At 39.2% G+C, this 16,266-nt stretch overlaps 1 protein-coding gene across 1 annotated transcript in view; it reads right to left on the reverse strand.

The window, feature by feature from the left end:
- Positions 1-4,370: 4,370 nt before the first annotated feature.
- Positions 4,371-16,266, reverse strand: part of LOC127620053 (protein Jumonji-like) — a 142,824-nt gene continuing 130,928 nt past the window's right edge. Inside the window, exons 9-18 of the mRNA XM_052093136.1 lie at positions 11,632-11,724; positions 11,331-11,449; positions 11,158-11,228; positions 10,911-11,025; positions 9,976-10,081; positions 9,470-9,652; positions 9,062-9,192; positions 8,670-8,853; positions 7,158-7,265; positions 4,371-6,697 (exon numbers count right to left, since the gene is read on the reverse strand). Of these exons, the coding sequence (XP_051949096.1) occupies positions 6,506-6,697; positions 7,158-7,265; positions 8,670-8,853; positions 9,062-9,192; positions 9,470-9,652; positions 9,976-10,081; positions 10,911-11,025; positions 11,158-11,228; positions 11,331-11,449; positions 11,632-11,724 (1,302 nt within the window). The 3' untranslated portion in view covers positions 4,371-6,505. The remainder of the gene's footprint in view (positions 6,698-7,157; positions 7,266-8,669; positions 8,854-9,061; positions 9,193-9,469; positions 9,653-9,975; positions 10,082-10,910; positions 11,026-11,157; positions 11,229-11,330; positions 11,450-11,631; positions 11,725-16,266) is intronic.

Genomic DNA, 16,266 nt, shown 5'->3' on the forward strand with positions numbered 1-16,266 from the left:
TGCTGCGCTGCTTTGCCGCACTGGGACGTCCCAGGACTGCTCTTCAAAAAGAAGTATCTGACGACACCTGGTGACGTATCCATTTTTAGCCTGGCCGCAGTTGCATCTAATGATTACATCAGCCGAGGCTATAAATTCCGGTCAATGTTCATTGACGTGTTACACACATTATTCAGCTCGGTCACAACTAGGGTTGTTCCCCGTAGCGCTTAGCAGCGCAGCATCTCGTTCCGCTTTTTTCAGGGAACAAGGGTTACACATGTAACCCAAGACATTTTTGCATAACTTTACATGAGAGAAGAAAAAAAAAGAAGAAAAAAAACAAACGCTTTAATAGAGCATAACAGTGACCACCCACTTTTTTTTAGCCATCTTTGTTCCTGAAGTATTTATTTTTTCCATTGGGATTTCCTAAAATCCTTAATAAAAAAGTTTTAAGCCATGAACAAACCAACCAGCTCCGATGTGAATCACATTATAAACTTTGATTTAAAGCAAAAAAGTATTTGAAAATGTGTCAAAAATGTGGACTGATGGCATCAGAAAAGCATATATCAACTGATTAACAACTTCGGAAACCACGGTAGGTTTGTCTTTAAAGGTGATTAAGTTATCATAAAAGAAAATCTATCCACCTATGGAGAAAATGAATGGGATTTCTACTTCCAGACCAGAACAGTTGTGCTCTACTTACTATTGGTCAACATATGTTTGTGTTATGAAGAAAATCTTGCTGTTCCTGGGTCAGAAAAGTTTAACAACCCAAGGTCTAGCACATGTACTTTTAAATAGAGATCGACCGAGAATCGGATTTTCCAATATTTTTTTCGATATTTAAGCATTTTTCTTTAATCAGATATTGTTTTTGTAATACCGGATTCACAATTGGTGCCATCTTGCGAGAGTTTCTGAAATTGCACTCAAGACGGCCATTGCAGCAGTTCATGTGAGAGGAAACAATGCAGGGGGTTGCCACAGGTAAAGACTAGTAACTTGCTTTTAACATAGAATTAATAAATGTTATTAAACAGAACAGCCATTCATGCTGTAGTGAGATGTGTTGCATAAATGCTTGATGTGTAGTTTAAGTGCTAAGAAACAGACAAACTCACATAAAGGCAAATCCAGCAAATTCCCGAAGACATTATTACTTCACATGAATCAATTCGAAGAGCCATATTGGAAAAATGATGGTTTGATTGTATTCTCAAATGGCTGTGTTTATAACCGTTGTAAAGTTGCTGTTCAGGTAGATGCTCATGTTCCAATGAAATGACCGACCGTATATTAGAATGTCCGTATGCCAGCGCAGCTTTTAACAAGATCCACTTGTATTAAATTCCCTCAATTATATTAACATTTACTATTAAACCTTATTTCACTATGAATCATTATCTACATTATTACAGCTCTGTGGAAATTAATTATCTTCACAACACCATTCGAGTAAAAGTTTCATGTAAACGTTATAAACATCACAATAAACACATCTAAAATAGCTTTGTGTCGGTTGACAGAGACTATTGACGAGATTTGAGTCATTTTCTGCAAGATACGCTGCAGATATACTCGATGTAAAACAAAAAATGTCAGCTCTGTCAGCAATTCTTTCTTGAGGCAGCTGCTATAATCTAGAGACAGACGAAACATTAATAATTCTTAAGCCATTTGGGATGGACTGTGTAATTGAAGCGATGTATTTATTATTTTCTTTCTAACTTTTGTGCAGTATCTCACTATGGGAATTTGCTTCATGCGTATCCGACACTGAAAGCAATAGCACTACGTCTATCAGCTGACAGACCAATAACAGCAGTTATAAGGGAGCCCCACCTCCCAATATAAGACACCGCCACAGGTCTCTTCTTCATTCTCGTTCTCTTCCCTGTGAAGATTATTGAACGCTATCCTCAGCAGGACACGCAAGGTGTGGTCACTAAACAATTGGCTGCATTAGCAGGCTCGCTAATCCTGAGTGTTCCCCACACTGTTCCCGGAGTTTTTGGAAAGGATTGTGTGGGTCGGGGCGTCGAATAATGGGGATCCCTGTTTTTCTCCACCACCAGCTGAGAAAGACCCCCCACCCCAGCTGCAGGAACAGCACAGTTGAGGCGATTTAATGGACAAAGTTTCCACCGATCTGCCTCCCCTCTTTGAATATGCCCCTTTGGCAGGGGACAGGGAAGAAAAGGAAGAGGATTAAGATTATGATTGCCTTTTGGAAGACAGTGGGATGATGCTATTCTCCCTGCTCTTTCTCGGACGGGCAGTGCGATGGATGCGTCCCCCTCTCCTGTCCAGGGAGAGCTGGACCTGGTTGAAATGTATAGATAGGTGGCAGGCAAACTCTCCATCGGCTGGCCGTCACAACAGGGTGCAGAGAGAGAGAGACCTTTATGGCGGTAAATGGCTGCGGTCTCACGTTGCCCCGGTTAAACAATTGATTCCTACGGTCCCAGAGTGCATCGCGGTGATGCAATGTTTTTGGAACAAGCTGTTTTCTCACTGAGTGCCTGATATAGGTTTCTCTAGGCTGGATGTCCACAGGATCGATAATCTAGAAATGCCCAGCCCCACTCTGGTCGAGGCATCGGTGGAGAATCACCTCCACCACAATCGACCAGCAGCCTTTTGGTCTGCTCACCATTTATTGCCAGGACGGATGGACGGACAGAGAGATTGTTGACCTCCATTTATCAGAAGATCTACTTTAGCCATATGGGCTCTTAATGTCACCTTTATCCTTTACAGCACATCAGGCCGAGCTGATGGAGGTGGTGACGTGGCAATTTGGCGAACACTGTGTTGTGGGAGGAGATTTGAGCCATTGTGGATCTCAAACTCCACACGTCAAGAGGAGCCATTTAGAGCTGTGGCCGCAGCATGGGTCTCGCCGTTGTGGGAGAATGGGATCTTTGGTTGGGTTTGTCAGGTTTTTCAGAGAGAGGAGGAGGACTTTCTGGATGCTCTGGTGGAACCGAAAGCCCATTTCAAGGCTACGGTTTCTACAATGCGGTAGCAGTGCGATTTAAGGAAAAAGATGGGAGAGGCGTTTGAAACTTGCCTTCCCCGAAAAGTCACTGCTCGAGCTCCGCAGCGGTCACGTTCCGTTTTCCAAACCCATTTTAGAGCTGGGCAATCTGGATTCAGGACCCAGAAAACAGTCACTCATACTGATCACCCCATACTGGCCGGGGAAACTGTTGCTGTCAGCCTTGGCCCCTCTCACTGCACCGGGAATTGCTGTCACAAGCACGGGGGAAATATTTCACCCCGACCTGGATACAGTAGCTCTTTTGGGCTTGCAGGTTTATGAGGGGTGCTCTGCGTTTTATCAGTATGTCAAAACCTCTAGTTCAATCATGGGATCTGTCCATGGTTCTGAATGCGCTTTCTCAGCTTCTCTTTGAGCCAGTTTAAAGCATGGAATTGATGCTCCTTTCGCTAAAGGCAGCTTTGTTACTGGCTCTGACGACCGCAAAGTGAGTTAGTGAACTCTTGTATGCGCTTTGCAGAGGATTTGTCAAGAGTATCTCTTAAAATGAATCCAGCCTTTGTTCCTAAGGTGAATGACTCAGCTGTAAGCCAGTGGACTTACTGGCTTTTCACCTGCCACAATTTTCCTCGTTGGAGGACGATTGACTTAATTGTCATCAATTCATACTCTACATTTGTACATGGAGAGAACTAAGGCATTGAGGAAGAGTAAAGCTTTTTGTTTCTTAGGCTGATTCTCATACAGGCAGACCCATATCACAACAGCACCTGTCTCAATGGGTAATGAAAGCTATTAAATTAAGTTATAATAGTATGGGGTTGCAACCTCCAGAGGGCTTGAAAGCTCATTCTACCAGAAGCATGGCTACGTCATGGGCGCTGTTTGAGGGCATTTCAGTCCAGGATATTTGTTCAGCTGCAAATTGGATGTTACCTCATACTTTTGTCCAATTTCACAGATATAGTATATTCACGGGATAACCGTCATTGGTATGGTTAGTCAATCTACAGATGTATAAAAAAAAATTACAAAATCAGCAATAACACAGTGAAGCACAAGTCTCCATTTAAAATCAGATTTTGTCAATTTATTTTGCTTATTGTTTTATTTTTAATCATTATATTAAAAAACATGCTATGCAATTATTATTGTAAAATAACGTTTTTGCTCATTTTTCCTCTGTTGAATATTTTCTCTGTAAAATAAAGATTAAATAAAATGTAATTAATTCAAAACAAAATCGGTTCTGCATATCGGTTCAGTTATCTGATATGTAAACACATAATTGTTATCGTATCTGTAACAAAATAAACATCAGTCTAAAGCAGTAGAAAGGCCAGTAAAAAGACACAGACTAAAAGTGAATTGTCCATGAGTTTTTATTAAACCTTAAGTACAAATTGAAAAAAGTAAAAACAAAACTAAAACAAAATAAAACTGGCAATATAACCAACATGAAATCTTTCCTCATAGGAGGAAAAGCTGAAACGCAGTGCTAATAAATTACCTTCGCCTGACCGTGAGTAAAATCTCTCTTGTTTTAGAAAAAAGGAACAAAAACAGCAAAAAATCTGAATAAAATACATTGTAAGGCCATAGAAACTTGACAACCACCGTTTATTGTTGAAAACACCAGACTTGGTGTTCATTAAATACTCCTAAAACAGTTTAGTCTTTCTGTTAAGGACGACAACCAACAAACTGGATTATAGTTTTTTTTTCCTTGACAGTCACCACTGGCAAGCTCAGTGCAACATGAGTAGCTACTACAATGTTGAATTTTCAGTAATGAAAATGTAAAAACCTTTTTATTTTTTCTTTAAAAAAGTAAACCTAAAAACAAAACTAGGGGGGAATCGTGACTCCGTATCTTAGTCCTCAGTGATGTAAGCAGCACTTAAAATTTATACACATTACCAGAGCAACCCTGTGTGCAGATGAAGAAACTGAAATGTAAGGCTTTTCTTCACCTGCTGTCCCTCCATCCATCTATCTATCAATCACTCCGTTCCTTCTGTCACTCCAACAAAGGCTCAAGTATTAAAGTCATTTACAGGATTATGTACAAAAAATTTATTTCTTAAGGTTCTTTATATCAACTGATACTTCTGCAAAAGGGAAAAAGAGAGAGAGAGAAAAAAGGAAAACAAAAACTTGGACTCGCATTTCACATTTTACACCCTCTGAATAGTGGCTCTAACTTGAGATAGCACATCAGAACAAAACAGGAAAAAAGCAAAAATGCAAAATATAATAATTACAATAATATAATATAATAATTAATGTTAACTGGTACAGATGAATCAAAAAGTCTGGAAGAATGGAATGTTGACACGATTGCACATCTAGAAGCGGAAAGCCTCTGGGCGTTTCCGTCCTGTGGGATAAGAAGGCTAGCGGATAGCACCTCTAAATTTTTATTAACTTTTTGTATTGATATACAGTAAAAAAACAAACAGCACCAAAAAATAAGAACTCCCCGCTAAACATCAGGCACAGTTATCGCTCATAAGCGTTAGGGTGTGAGGTCCCCTCGCATTAGCGAGACGATACCCACTCATTCATTTGGTAACACTCACTTTCTCAAGAACAGCCCGACCCCGCTGCCATGGAAACCAGTATTCCCCAAAATCCACAGAGGAAAAGCGTGAAAAGAAAACCAAACTACTTAAAAACACACAATACTTCCTCTTTTGAAAAAACAAATATTAAAGGGAAATATCACCCAAAAAGAAAATCTGGTCATCAATTACTCACCCTAATGTCATTCCAAACCTGAATGACTTTCTTTCCTTTGTGAAACACAAAAGTTGATTTTAGGAAAAATGTTATTCTGCCAAACATCTTGCATTTTGCATGGAAGAAAGACAGACATTTGGGTTTAGAACCACATGGGGGTGAGTATATTTGAATATTTGGGTGAACCATCCCATTAAAACCATAAAACAAGCTAAATTTCAAGTGTTTACCTTCTTTAAAAAGCTGCGTTTCCTGCAGTGGAGCTGCATGGGTACTACATTTATTAAAATAAAAACAAATATGATGTCAAAGGAAACCAATGTGATGTCACATAGAAAAAGTTCTCGGCAGCTCCATTGAGCACCAACATTCAAAGGAAAGGAGGCAAGGAAAAATTAGGAGAGAAGCACCCATTTGTCCCAAGGTTCACAGTTCAGGATGTGTGTGCGTGTGTGTGTGTGTGTGTGTGTGCAGTCAAAGGGGCCGAAAACGAGGAGGAAGAGGGTTCCAGGCAAAAACGATGACATCATACTCACACCTGTCAGTGAAACGCACCTGGGACCATGTCTCTTAATGCTATTAAACATCTGGTGAATAAAACGACAAACTAGTGCACTAGTGCAAAAAAGGCAGCCTGCTTTCAACACAGGTAAACTCTGCCCTGCTATGTGAGTGGGGGGGGGGGGGGGTTGGTAAAAGACAAATGATATGAAGAAAAGGAGAGGAAATTGATTGGTTGAGATATGTGATGAATCGCCCTCCTGTTTCTCATGAGACAGCAGCGGCAGCACTTTTAGACAGGTGGGTGGGCAGGTGGGTCAGGGACACCTCTACTGTGGCTCTCTTGCGGGGGCCACGCTTGGCAGGTGGTTTGGTAGGGCTGGAGCCGTTACAACCATCTGTCACATTTTTCACAAGGATTTTACCGCACACCTGATTCACCAAACTGTTGATCTGCTCCTAAATGAGAGAGAGACAAAACAGTGTAAATATATCTGTTTTATACACTTATTTCAAAATAAATGGTGTGGGTGCAGCATCATGCACACGTTTTCTGTTACCAATGCCATTCTAAAAATATCCTATTTGCAGTAGGAAATGATTAATTAATTCCACGAGCAAAACTGAATAAAGATTACCTTTAATATACATTTGCAGCAATCCAGATTATTAGAATGCACTCATGTTTACCAAAGATTTGCAGCAAATGCTGTTAATTTACTTCTAATTGTTTGCCAATGAGCTTGTAGCAAATTTGTGACCATGTTTGCCACTGGTATTTGCCTGAGCACCATACTTTAGTGAGGGATATCTACAGCCCAGTTACTGTATTGCTGATGGTTCAGAACCCTTGAGAACGCTCCAGTATATGTATTTCAACAGCTCCCCCTGCAGGTGTGTTTCTGATCATGAGTCTTACCTCATCATAGCGGTACATCATCTTGAGTCCACGACAGCTTTTGTGTTTCTCCACATAGTTCAATGCACACTCCAGACAGAAAACCACATTTTCATTCTCCTGCACCACCTGACAAACAAACAACAACTTTCAGATCAATTCAAATCATAACCCACATTAAAGCAGACACTTTGTAATTCTTTGGTATTTAATTGTAATCTAATCAGTTGCTCTGGGATGAAATCATGAGCTGTGCTTTATAGAACTTCTCAATTCTATTCAGAAGCAAATTAATCCTCATTACTGATGTAAATGTAAAAACTCTTTGAAATGAAATCGTGAATGTTATCCTATAGTAAAATCTTGTATAGTATAGTATCGTATAATGTAGTATGGTGTAGATTGTACTGAGAGGTAGTATGGTATAGTATGTAGTGAGCAGTGCTGTACAGTTTAGTGTAGTATATTATAATTTAGCACAGTTTGTAGAGAATAGTATAGTAAGATTTACTATAGTATGACAAAGGTTGTGCAGTATGTACAGTATAAAGCAGTGCAGTATAGTATTTATTAAACATCCATAAAATATAGTATGCGGCTATCAGTGCAGTACAGTGTACAATATAATATAGCATGGCATATTAAAGCATAGCATAGTATAGTATGTATTGATTAGCAGTATTATATAATATAGCAAGATCTAGTATAGTATGAAGATTGTGCTGAGGAATAGTATGGTTTAGTATATAGAAAGCAGTGCAGTACAGTGTACTATAATATAGAACAGAATATTATAGTATGTATTGAGTAGCAGTATTAAATAATATAGTAAGCAGTATTAAATAATATAGTAAGATATATTCTAGTATGATAAAGGTTGTGCCGAGTAGTAGTATGGTATAGTTTTTAGGGAGCGGTGCAGGATAGTATAATATAGTATTTACTGAGCAGCCATATAATATAGTATAGTGAGATCAATTATAGTATGATCAAGGAGTAGTAGCATGGTATAGGATGTAGTGAGCAGTGCAGTATAGTAAGATATAGTTTAGAACAATAAAGTTTGTGCCAAGTAGTACTATACCATGTAGTGAGCTGTGCAGTATAGTATACTGTAGTATAGCATAGCATAGTTTAGAAGAGCATAGCACAGTGTGTGTACTAAGCAGCAGTACAAAATAGTATAGTTAGATTATTGTATGATAAAGGTTGTGCTGAGTAGTAGTATAGTATGTAGTGAGCAGTGCAGTATAGTATTTACTGAGCAGCTGTATAATATAGTATAGTAAGAGTAGTATAGTATGACAAAGGATGTGCTGAGTAATAGTATAGTATGCAGTGAGCAGTGCAGTATAGTATAGTACAGTATTTACTGAGCAGCAGTGTAATAAATTATAGTAAGATCCAGTACAGCATGATAAAGGTTGTGCATATTAGTAGTTTGGTATTGTATGTAGTGAGCAGTGCATTATAGTGTAGTATGGTATAGTACAGTATAGAAAGATCTAGTTTAGTGTAGTTTGTGATTCTAACCATAGAGAGGTAGCAGAGGTGTTGGCACGTCTGGCAGCGTCTCTCGGATGACTCCAGTGCCAGCCATTTGCGTGGTTTCTTTCTGGTGTCAGCGGGTGATTGGTTGTTGTCGTGAACGCCGTAGCGTGCGGAGGAGAGCAGCCCTGCTTCATACAGCTCCTGCCTTTGCTTCATCTCTATGTTCCTGCAGGACACAAGCACATCTCTTTACCACTGATGCTCAAGCGAAAAACATTTCCATTCTTTTTACTCAACACTGATGAACTTAATGTTCACTATCTCCTGTGTAACATCATTGCATTAGTCACGACACCAAAATTAGTAAGGCACTAACTTCTTGCTTCAATAGAGGACTTTCCTCTTTTAACAGCAGGTTGGTTTACAGTGCTCACCTGAGATCTTTGAGAAGAGAAGAGATTGAACTGAGCACAAGTCTGTTTTCTCGTTTGGCCTCGGCTGTGGCGATCTGATAGAGAAGCTTCTCCATAGAGAAGGGTTTGGCTATGTGCCTGCATTTCAGGTCCTGCAGAAGAGGTGCAAACATGTAGAGCATACTCAAAGCAACACAAAACTGAAGTATATATAAAAGTAATGTATTTGCACAAAGAAAAGGAAATTCATTTATTTCAAGACTCACTATGGCATTGTGAGCATTCATTTCAACAATATAAATTGTCACGTGGAAATGGTTATTTTTGTTGTTGTAGGGTCTTCTAAACATCTCCTCATAAACGTCTAAACTGAATGAATGCACAGATCTATGTATCCTGCAGATGAACTTGCAGGCAGGTCAGGCTCACCTTAGCAGCCTCGTAGCCCAGGTTCATCCACTGTGGGGTGGCAAAGTGCACAGTCTCAGACACACTGTAGCCACAGCACACCCTGGACACGAACGCGCCGGGGAAGACCACCACAAACTGCCCGCTCTGCTGGACTGTACGGTGGACCTTTATCCCCTCACGGCAAAGCACCTCTGGAGAAATCTGGAATAGAGAGATATGTCTCCAAACACTCTGTATAGGAATATTACATAAGCTCAACAACTTACCTTAAATTAGTATTAGAACACCCATCATTCACAAAGGTCTACATCACCTAACCCTTTGTGTATTTTGCTTATTCAATATTTTGACTAATTTGATAATGCCTTTAGCTATAGCTATCATTTAAAACATGTCACCATATATCAAACTATTCCACAAAAAAAAAAAGAAAAAGCCCACACTTATATATAACATTTTTTTTGGTAATGATGTATGCATATACTGTATGTGTAACCCTCAATTATTTAATTGACAGTATTTACCATAATGTTCTTCTCCAGCATTTCCAATCCTGGTGTGCCGTTGGCCTGTAGCAGTGTGTGCACCACTTTATCAAGCTTAGTCTTTTCCTCAGCAGGAACAGAATACCTGTAATGGGATGGGTGGAACTTTGTCAGTACCATTGTTTGGATGACATAAGACAAAATTGCTGTCTGCTGGCTCCTAAATCAGCTGTTGCCATGGCAACATGGTTTTTTTTTCTTTCTTTTTTTTCAGATCTCACACACACACACATTAACAGCTGATGCTCACGTGAGGAAAGTGTAGACTTTACTTGACCTTGTGTTTTTAGAGAGTACTGCGCCCTCTAAGGTTGATGCCTGACAAATACAGCTGCAAACAACCTCATTAACACTCAACTGGGATAAATCTTTGGAATGTGAGAGTAAATATGACATTTGAAATATTTAAAAGAATGAGATGGAAACACCAAATAAATAAATAAATGGATGTTAAATCATTAAATGTCTAATACAGAACAATCTGAAAATTCAAAGATTTACTAATATTCGAGATTTGGGACACTTTATAGATCATTTTTTATGTTTCGCTGAGTATTCAAAATCTGTATAATGTAAAACCAAATATGTATATGTTTTTATTATTATTAAATTAACAATACTATTATAATAAAAAATTATATACCGGTAATGTACATTAAAATAATTATGAACATTTATGATTTACTTTATATAATTAATGTTTTTAAATATATTTTAACAATATATACACAATACTATACATTTATATTAAAATACTATAAACAACAAACATTTGAAACTTCTAATATTATTTAATAATCAATAATACTATGCTGTTGTACGTCATGTACGTGTACAGGTACACCCTAATGCTGGCTTATGTCTCATTACCTATAAAAAATGTGAATGTAGTCACAGTATTTGAGAACACTCACCAAATGCAATCAGCACCAGTGTGTAAGTAATCAATGTATGGAAGGCGGTTTTGGTCTTGTGACCAGCATGAGGTAGAAAAGACCATGCCAATGTTCAGCCAGGGAATAGTCACACCTGTGTGAGAGACAATAAAAGTGAGCAAGAGATGGGGGGGGGTTAAGTCAACAAAGGACTTTGCATATGGAGAGGAATGTACATCCTGCTAAAGAGGACAATATTATTATAGATATATATGCTATATCTCACCGGATACAGCACCAAGATGGCGCAGAATGGATCCAGAGTTATTGGCAAGGACATTGAGGTTCCATCCATGCCTGTTTAGAGTGAGACAGATTCAGAATCATTCATATTTCCATAAGCAGTAATAAGTATTAACATCATGCCTTTATTTCGGCTCAAATGAGAAGAGCTCTTACTTTGAGAAGGGTTCGGACTTGCCCACAGGGAAGCCACTTCCATGTGTGTTTGTGTCCACTTTCCCATAATGCACTGCTACATGGCAGTCCCTCTGCTCTACTATCCGCCAGTAATCTTGCTATAAAAGAGAGGCAGGACAGGTGGAGATGAAGAGAGAAATATGCATAGGATACACTCATAAAATATGCAACATAGAAAGTACATGCTATTTAATATATCACAATAAAACATCTGTGCCTGGTAAAAAAATACAGGAAGATGTGTGTGTGTGTGTGTGTGTGTGTGTGTGTGTGTGTATACCTCAACTTCAGCAGCCCCAGGCTCCTTGTTGAAGCACATCATCATTGTATTTCTTGCTACTCTGTAAAAGGTGGTCAAAGATACCGATCTTCCCTGAAAAAAAAAAAACAACAAAAAACAACACAATAGATATTGAAAAAAATTTGAATAACTAAGACACGTCATCTGACCCAAAAACAACAAGCCTTATGGGCCATCAAACTACACTTCACTCCCATTCAAACACGTGAACGCTGAAGACCGGAAACGCAAATCATGCAAAAACATTTCACACTACACTGCAGAAGAAAGTTTAAGTGCACACAGTGTTGTGAATCTGGATGACGAGAAGATGTGACCAATTAAAGATTGAAATGTCACACACTAACCTCAACTGAAACAATACATATTTCAAAACTGTGTTTTTAATGTTCCTTAAAAGTGAGTAGACAGTAACATTTTGAATATCAAATTAGATTTTTTTACCTTAAAACCAAGAGCCCTCTCGTGTGACAATATCCTGTTCTGTTGCCATGTATAAAATAATTTAGGGTGCTCAAAGCTTTGGGTGAACAGGTCTTTCTCTATACAGGTGTCATTTGAGGAACACTAACTGTAGTAGTATCAGGTCATATCCAAGGACGAATGGAAACAAGGAACGAAAAGGGTTGGATGGATGGATAGAAGTTAAAAGGGGATGAATGGATGGTAATAGTTAGAGTGAGCGGGATGGATGAATGGTAGTTAGCGAGATGCATGGATGGATGATTATGGTAGTTAGAGAGAGGGAGGAATGGATGGATGGATAGTAGTTAAGAGAGATAGAGAGATGGATGGATAGCAGTTTGAGAGATAGAGGGATGGATGGATGGATAGCAGTTTGAGAGATAGAGGGATGGATAGATAGTAGTTTGAGAGAGAGAGAGGGATGGATGGATAGAAGTTTGAGAGAGATAGAGGGATGGATGGATAGCAGTTTTAGAGATAGAGGGATGGATGGATGGACAGTAGTTTGAGAGATAGAGGGATGGATAGATAGTAGTTTGAGATAGAGAGAGGGATGGATGGATAGAAGTTTGAGAGAGATAGAGGGATGGATGGATAGCAGTTTTAGAGATAGAGGGATGGATGGATGGATGGATGGATAGCAGCTTGAGAGATAGAGGGATGGATGGATGGATAGTAGTTTGAGAGATAGAGGGATGGATGGATAGTAGTTTGAGAGAGAGAGAGGGATGGATGGATAGAAATTTGAGAGAGAGAGGGATGGATGGATGGATGATGGATAGTAGTTAGATAGATAGAGGGATGGATGGATAGCATTGAGAGATAGGATGGATGGATAGATGGATAGCAGTTTGAGAGATAGAGGGATGGATGGATGGATAGATGGATGGATAGTAGTTTGAGATGAGATGGATGGATGGATAGCAGTTTGAGAGATGAGATGGATGGATGGTAGTTTGAGAGAGATGAGATGAGATGGATGGATAGTAGTTTGAGAGATAGAGGGATGGATGGATAGTAGTTTGAGAGAGAGAGAGGGATGGATGGATAGAAGTTTGAGAGAGATAGAGGGATGGATGGATAGCAGTTTTAGAGATAGAGGGATGGATGGATGGATAGCAGCTTGAGAGATAGAGGGATGGATGGATGGATAGTAGTTTGAGAGATAGAGGGATGGATGGATAGTAGTTTGAGAGAGAGAGAGGGATGGATGGATAGAAATTTGAGAGAGAGAGGGATGGATGGATGGATGATGATAGTAGTTAGATAGATAGAGGGATGGATGGATAGCAGCTTGAGAGATAGAGGGATGGATGGATAGATGGATAGCAGTTTGAGAGATAGAGGGATGGATGGATGGATAGATGGACGGATAGTAGTTTGAGAGAGAGGGAATGATGGATGGTAGTTTGAGAGAGAGAGAGGGATGGATGGATAGAAGTTTGAGAGAGAGAGGGATGGATGGATAGTAGTTTGAGAGAGAGAGAGAGAGGGATGGATAGTAGTTTGAGAGAGAGAGGGATGGATGGATAGTAGTTTGAGAGAGAGAGGGATGGATGGATAGTAGTTTGAGAGAGAGGGATGGATGAATTGTAGTTTGAGAGAGAGAGGGATGGATGGAAGGTAGTTTGAGAGAGAGAGGGATGGATGGATGGTAGTTTGAGAGAGAGAGGGATGGATGGATAGTAGTTTGAGAAAGAGAGGGATGGATGGATAGTATTTTGAGAGAGAGAGAGAGGGATGGATGAAAAGAATTTTGAGAGAGAGGGATGGATGGATGGTAGTTTGAGAGAGAGAGGGATGGATGAATAGTAGTTTGAGAGAGAGGGATGGATGGATGGTAGTTTGAGAGAGAGGGATGGATGGATGGTAGTTTGAGAGAGAGAGGGATGGATGAATAGTAGTTTGAGAGAGAGGGAATGATGGATGGTAGTTTGAGAGAGAGAGAGGGATGGATGGATAGTAGTTTGAGAGAGAGAGGGATGGATGATTAGTAGTTTGAGAGAGAGAGGGATGGATGAATACTAGTTTGAGAGTGAGGGATGGATGGATGGTAGTTTGAGAGAGAGAGGGAATATTGGATGGATGGATGGATGGATAGTGGTTAGATGGATGGATGGATGGACAGACAGACAGATGCAATATCTCCCATAATTTACATTTACATTTATAAATTTGGCAGACGCTTTTATCCAAAGTGACTTACAGTGCACTTATTACAGGGACAATCCCCCCAGAGCAACCTGGAGTTAAGTGCCTTGCTCAAGGACACAATGGAGGTGGCTGTGGGGATCGAACCAGCAACCTTCTGATTACATGTTATGTGCTTTAGTCCACTACGCCACCACCACTCCATAGCATTCATCCATCCCTCTAACTACTATCCATTCATCCGTCCCGCTCACTCTAACTATTACCATCCATCCATCCCCCTTTTAACTTCTATCCATCCATCCAACCCTTTTCGTTCCTTGTTTCCATTCGTCCTTGGATATGACCTGACACTACTACAGTTAGTGTTCCTCAAATGACACCTGTATAAAGATTCTTTCTACAAGTTCTTCAACAGCATGGGTCTAAATATGGGAGTGGAAAAATGGTGTGGCATTTTTATTTGTCAACTGATACTTAATGGTATTTGCATTACTGGAGAAACTTTTTCAACATGTGGCCGTCTCTTCTTTATGATGTGTAGAGCAGCACCTACACTGTTAAAAAACCACTTGTTCTTCAACAGCATGGCAGTACTGTGAGTTATATGTGTGCCACAATTCTGCACACACAAAATTATATTTTGGGCATGCAATATGATATTGTGAGAGCACAAAGATGTTCTGTGTGCGCAAAGTTATACTTTGAGCATTCAAGATTTTATTTTAAGCGCACAAAAAGGTCTTTGCATGAGTGTTTGCATGCGTGTGTAACACACTACGACCACATAAAGGCAGCACTTTTGTTGACTTAACTGTTTTTATTTAACCTTTATATAATATATTTTTTAGTCTGTACACTGCCAATAGGCTTACCAGATAGCGAACTATCTGCTTAGCTCTCTTAGTATGGTTCTCTTGGTTAGTATTTGGTTATCCAGGTTACCAAGTTACAGTGCGCTTACATAGCTACAAGCTTGGCCATGTTAGCTACCACTTTCATTTGAAATGATATAAATGTAATCTCGTAGTAGCATAGTATTGGGATCTTAATTTTACTTCTATCCATCCCTCAGGATATTCTAAGAGGGCAGTTTATTAAAATAAAAGTGACCAGATTACAGTCTACCATGGATTTGGATATATTATATGAAATATAATTTTCTTTAATAAACATGAATATTATAAATATTGCCTAAATTAACATTCTATTCTTGATAATAAATAAGAAAAGCTGTTTATGTTTGCAATTCAAAGCTGTGGGTATCTTGAAATGTTCAATATGCTGTTTTTATGACGTTTATGCATTCTACCACAATCCTTCTGGCAAAATTGATATATGAGAAGAAATGGAAGAAAAGGAAAAGAGGCTAATTATGTCTCCTGTCCTAGTTTGAGGTAAATTATATGTACAGTATATTGAACCTCAATTGTTTGAGACTGCAAAAAGTTTTTAAAAATAGAAAGAAATCCTATATTTGGAAAAACTTTCACTACAGTTAGTTAAGTCTTACAGTATTCCTGGTTTGTCTATAATCCATGGGGGAAATATCTTTTGTAATGATAACTGCATACAGTAAATATAGTGTGTACTGAACTTGTGCCTATTGGCTATTCTGCTACATTTACACTGAGATGTTCATGGTTGCTGTAGCTACCTCAACTGTCCAATAACAGAGTGCTTGTAAGCAGATTCTAATAGCCAATCCTGACGTAGGAGGTGGGAATTTTCGGAATACGGTTGGAAAAGCAATCGAGCAGTCTAAAGTTCCCAGTGCATGCAGAGGGCACGTGAGGAGAGAGAGTGAGATCTTGCACATGCAAACAATTTATTAAACTTTGCAAGATACATTACTTTACAAGCCCATACAAAATAACTTTATGTGCGCTCAAATCATCATCTTGTGCTCGCAAAACATTTTTGTGCGCTCAAAATATAATCCTATACGCTCAAAATATCACCTTGCATGCACAGACCATTTTTGTGTGGTCAAAATAT

The sequence above is a fragment of the Xyrauchen texanus genome, chromosome 26 (genome assembly GCF_025860055.1).
Source record: "Xyrauchen texanus isolate HMW12.3.18 chromosome 26, RBS_HiC_50CHRs, whole genome shotgun sequence".
Classification (NCBI taxonomy): Eukaryota; Metazoa; Chordata; class Actinopteri; order Cypriniformes; family Catostomidae; genus Xyrauchen; species Xyrauchen texanus.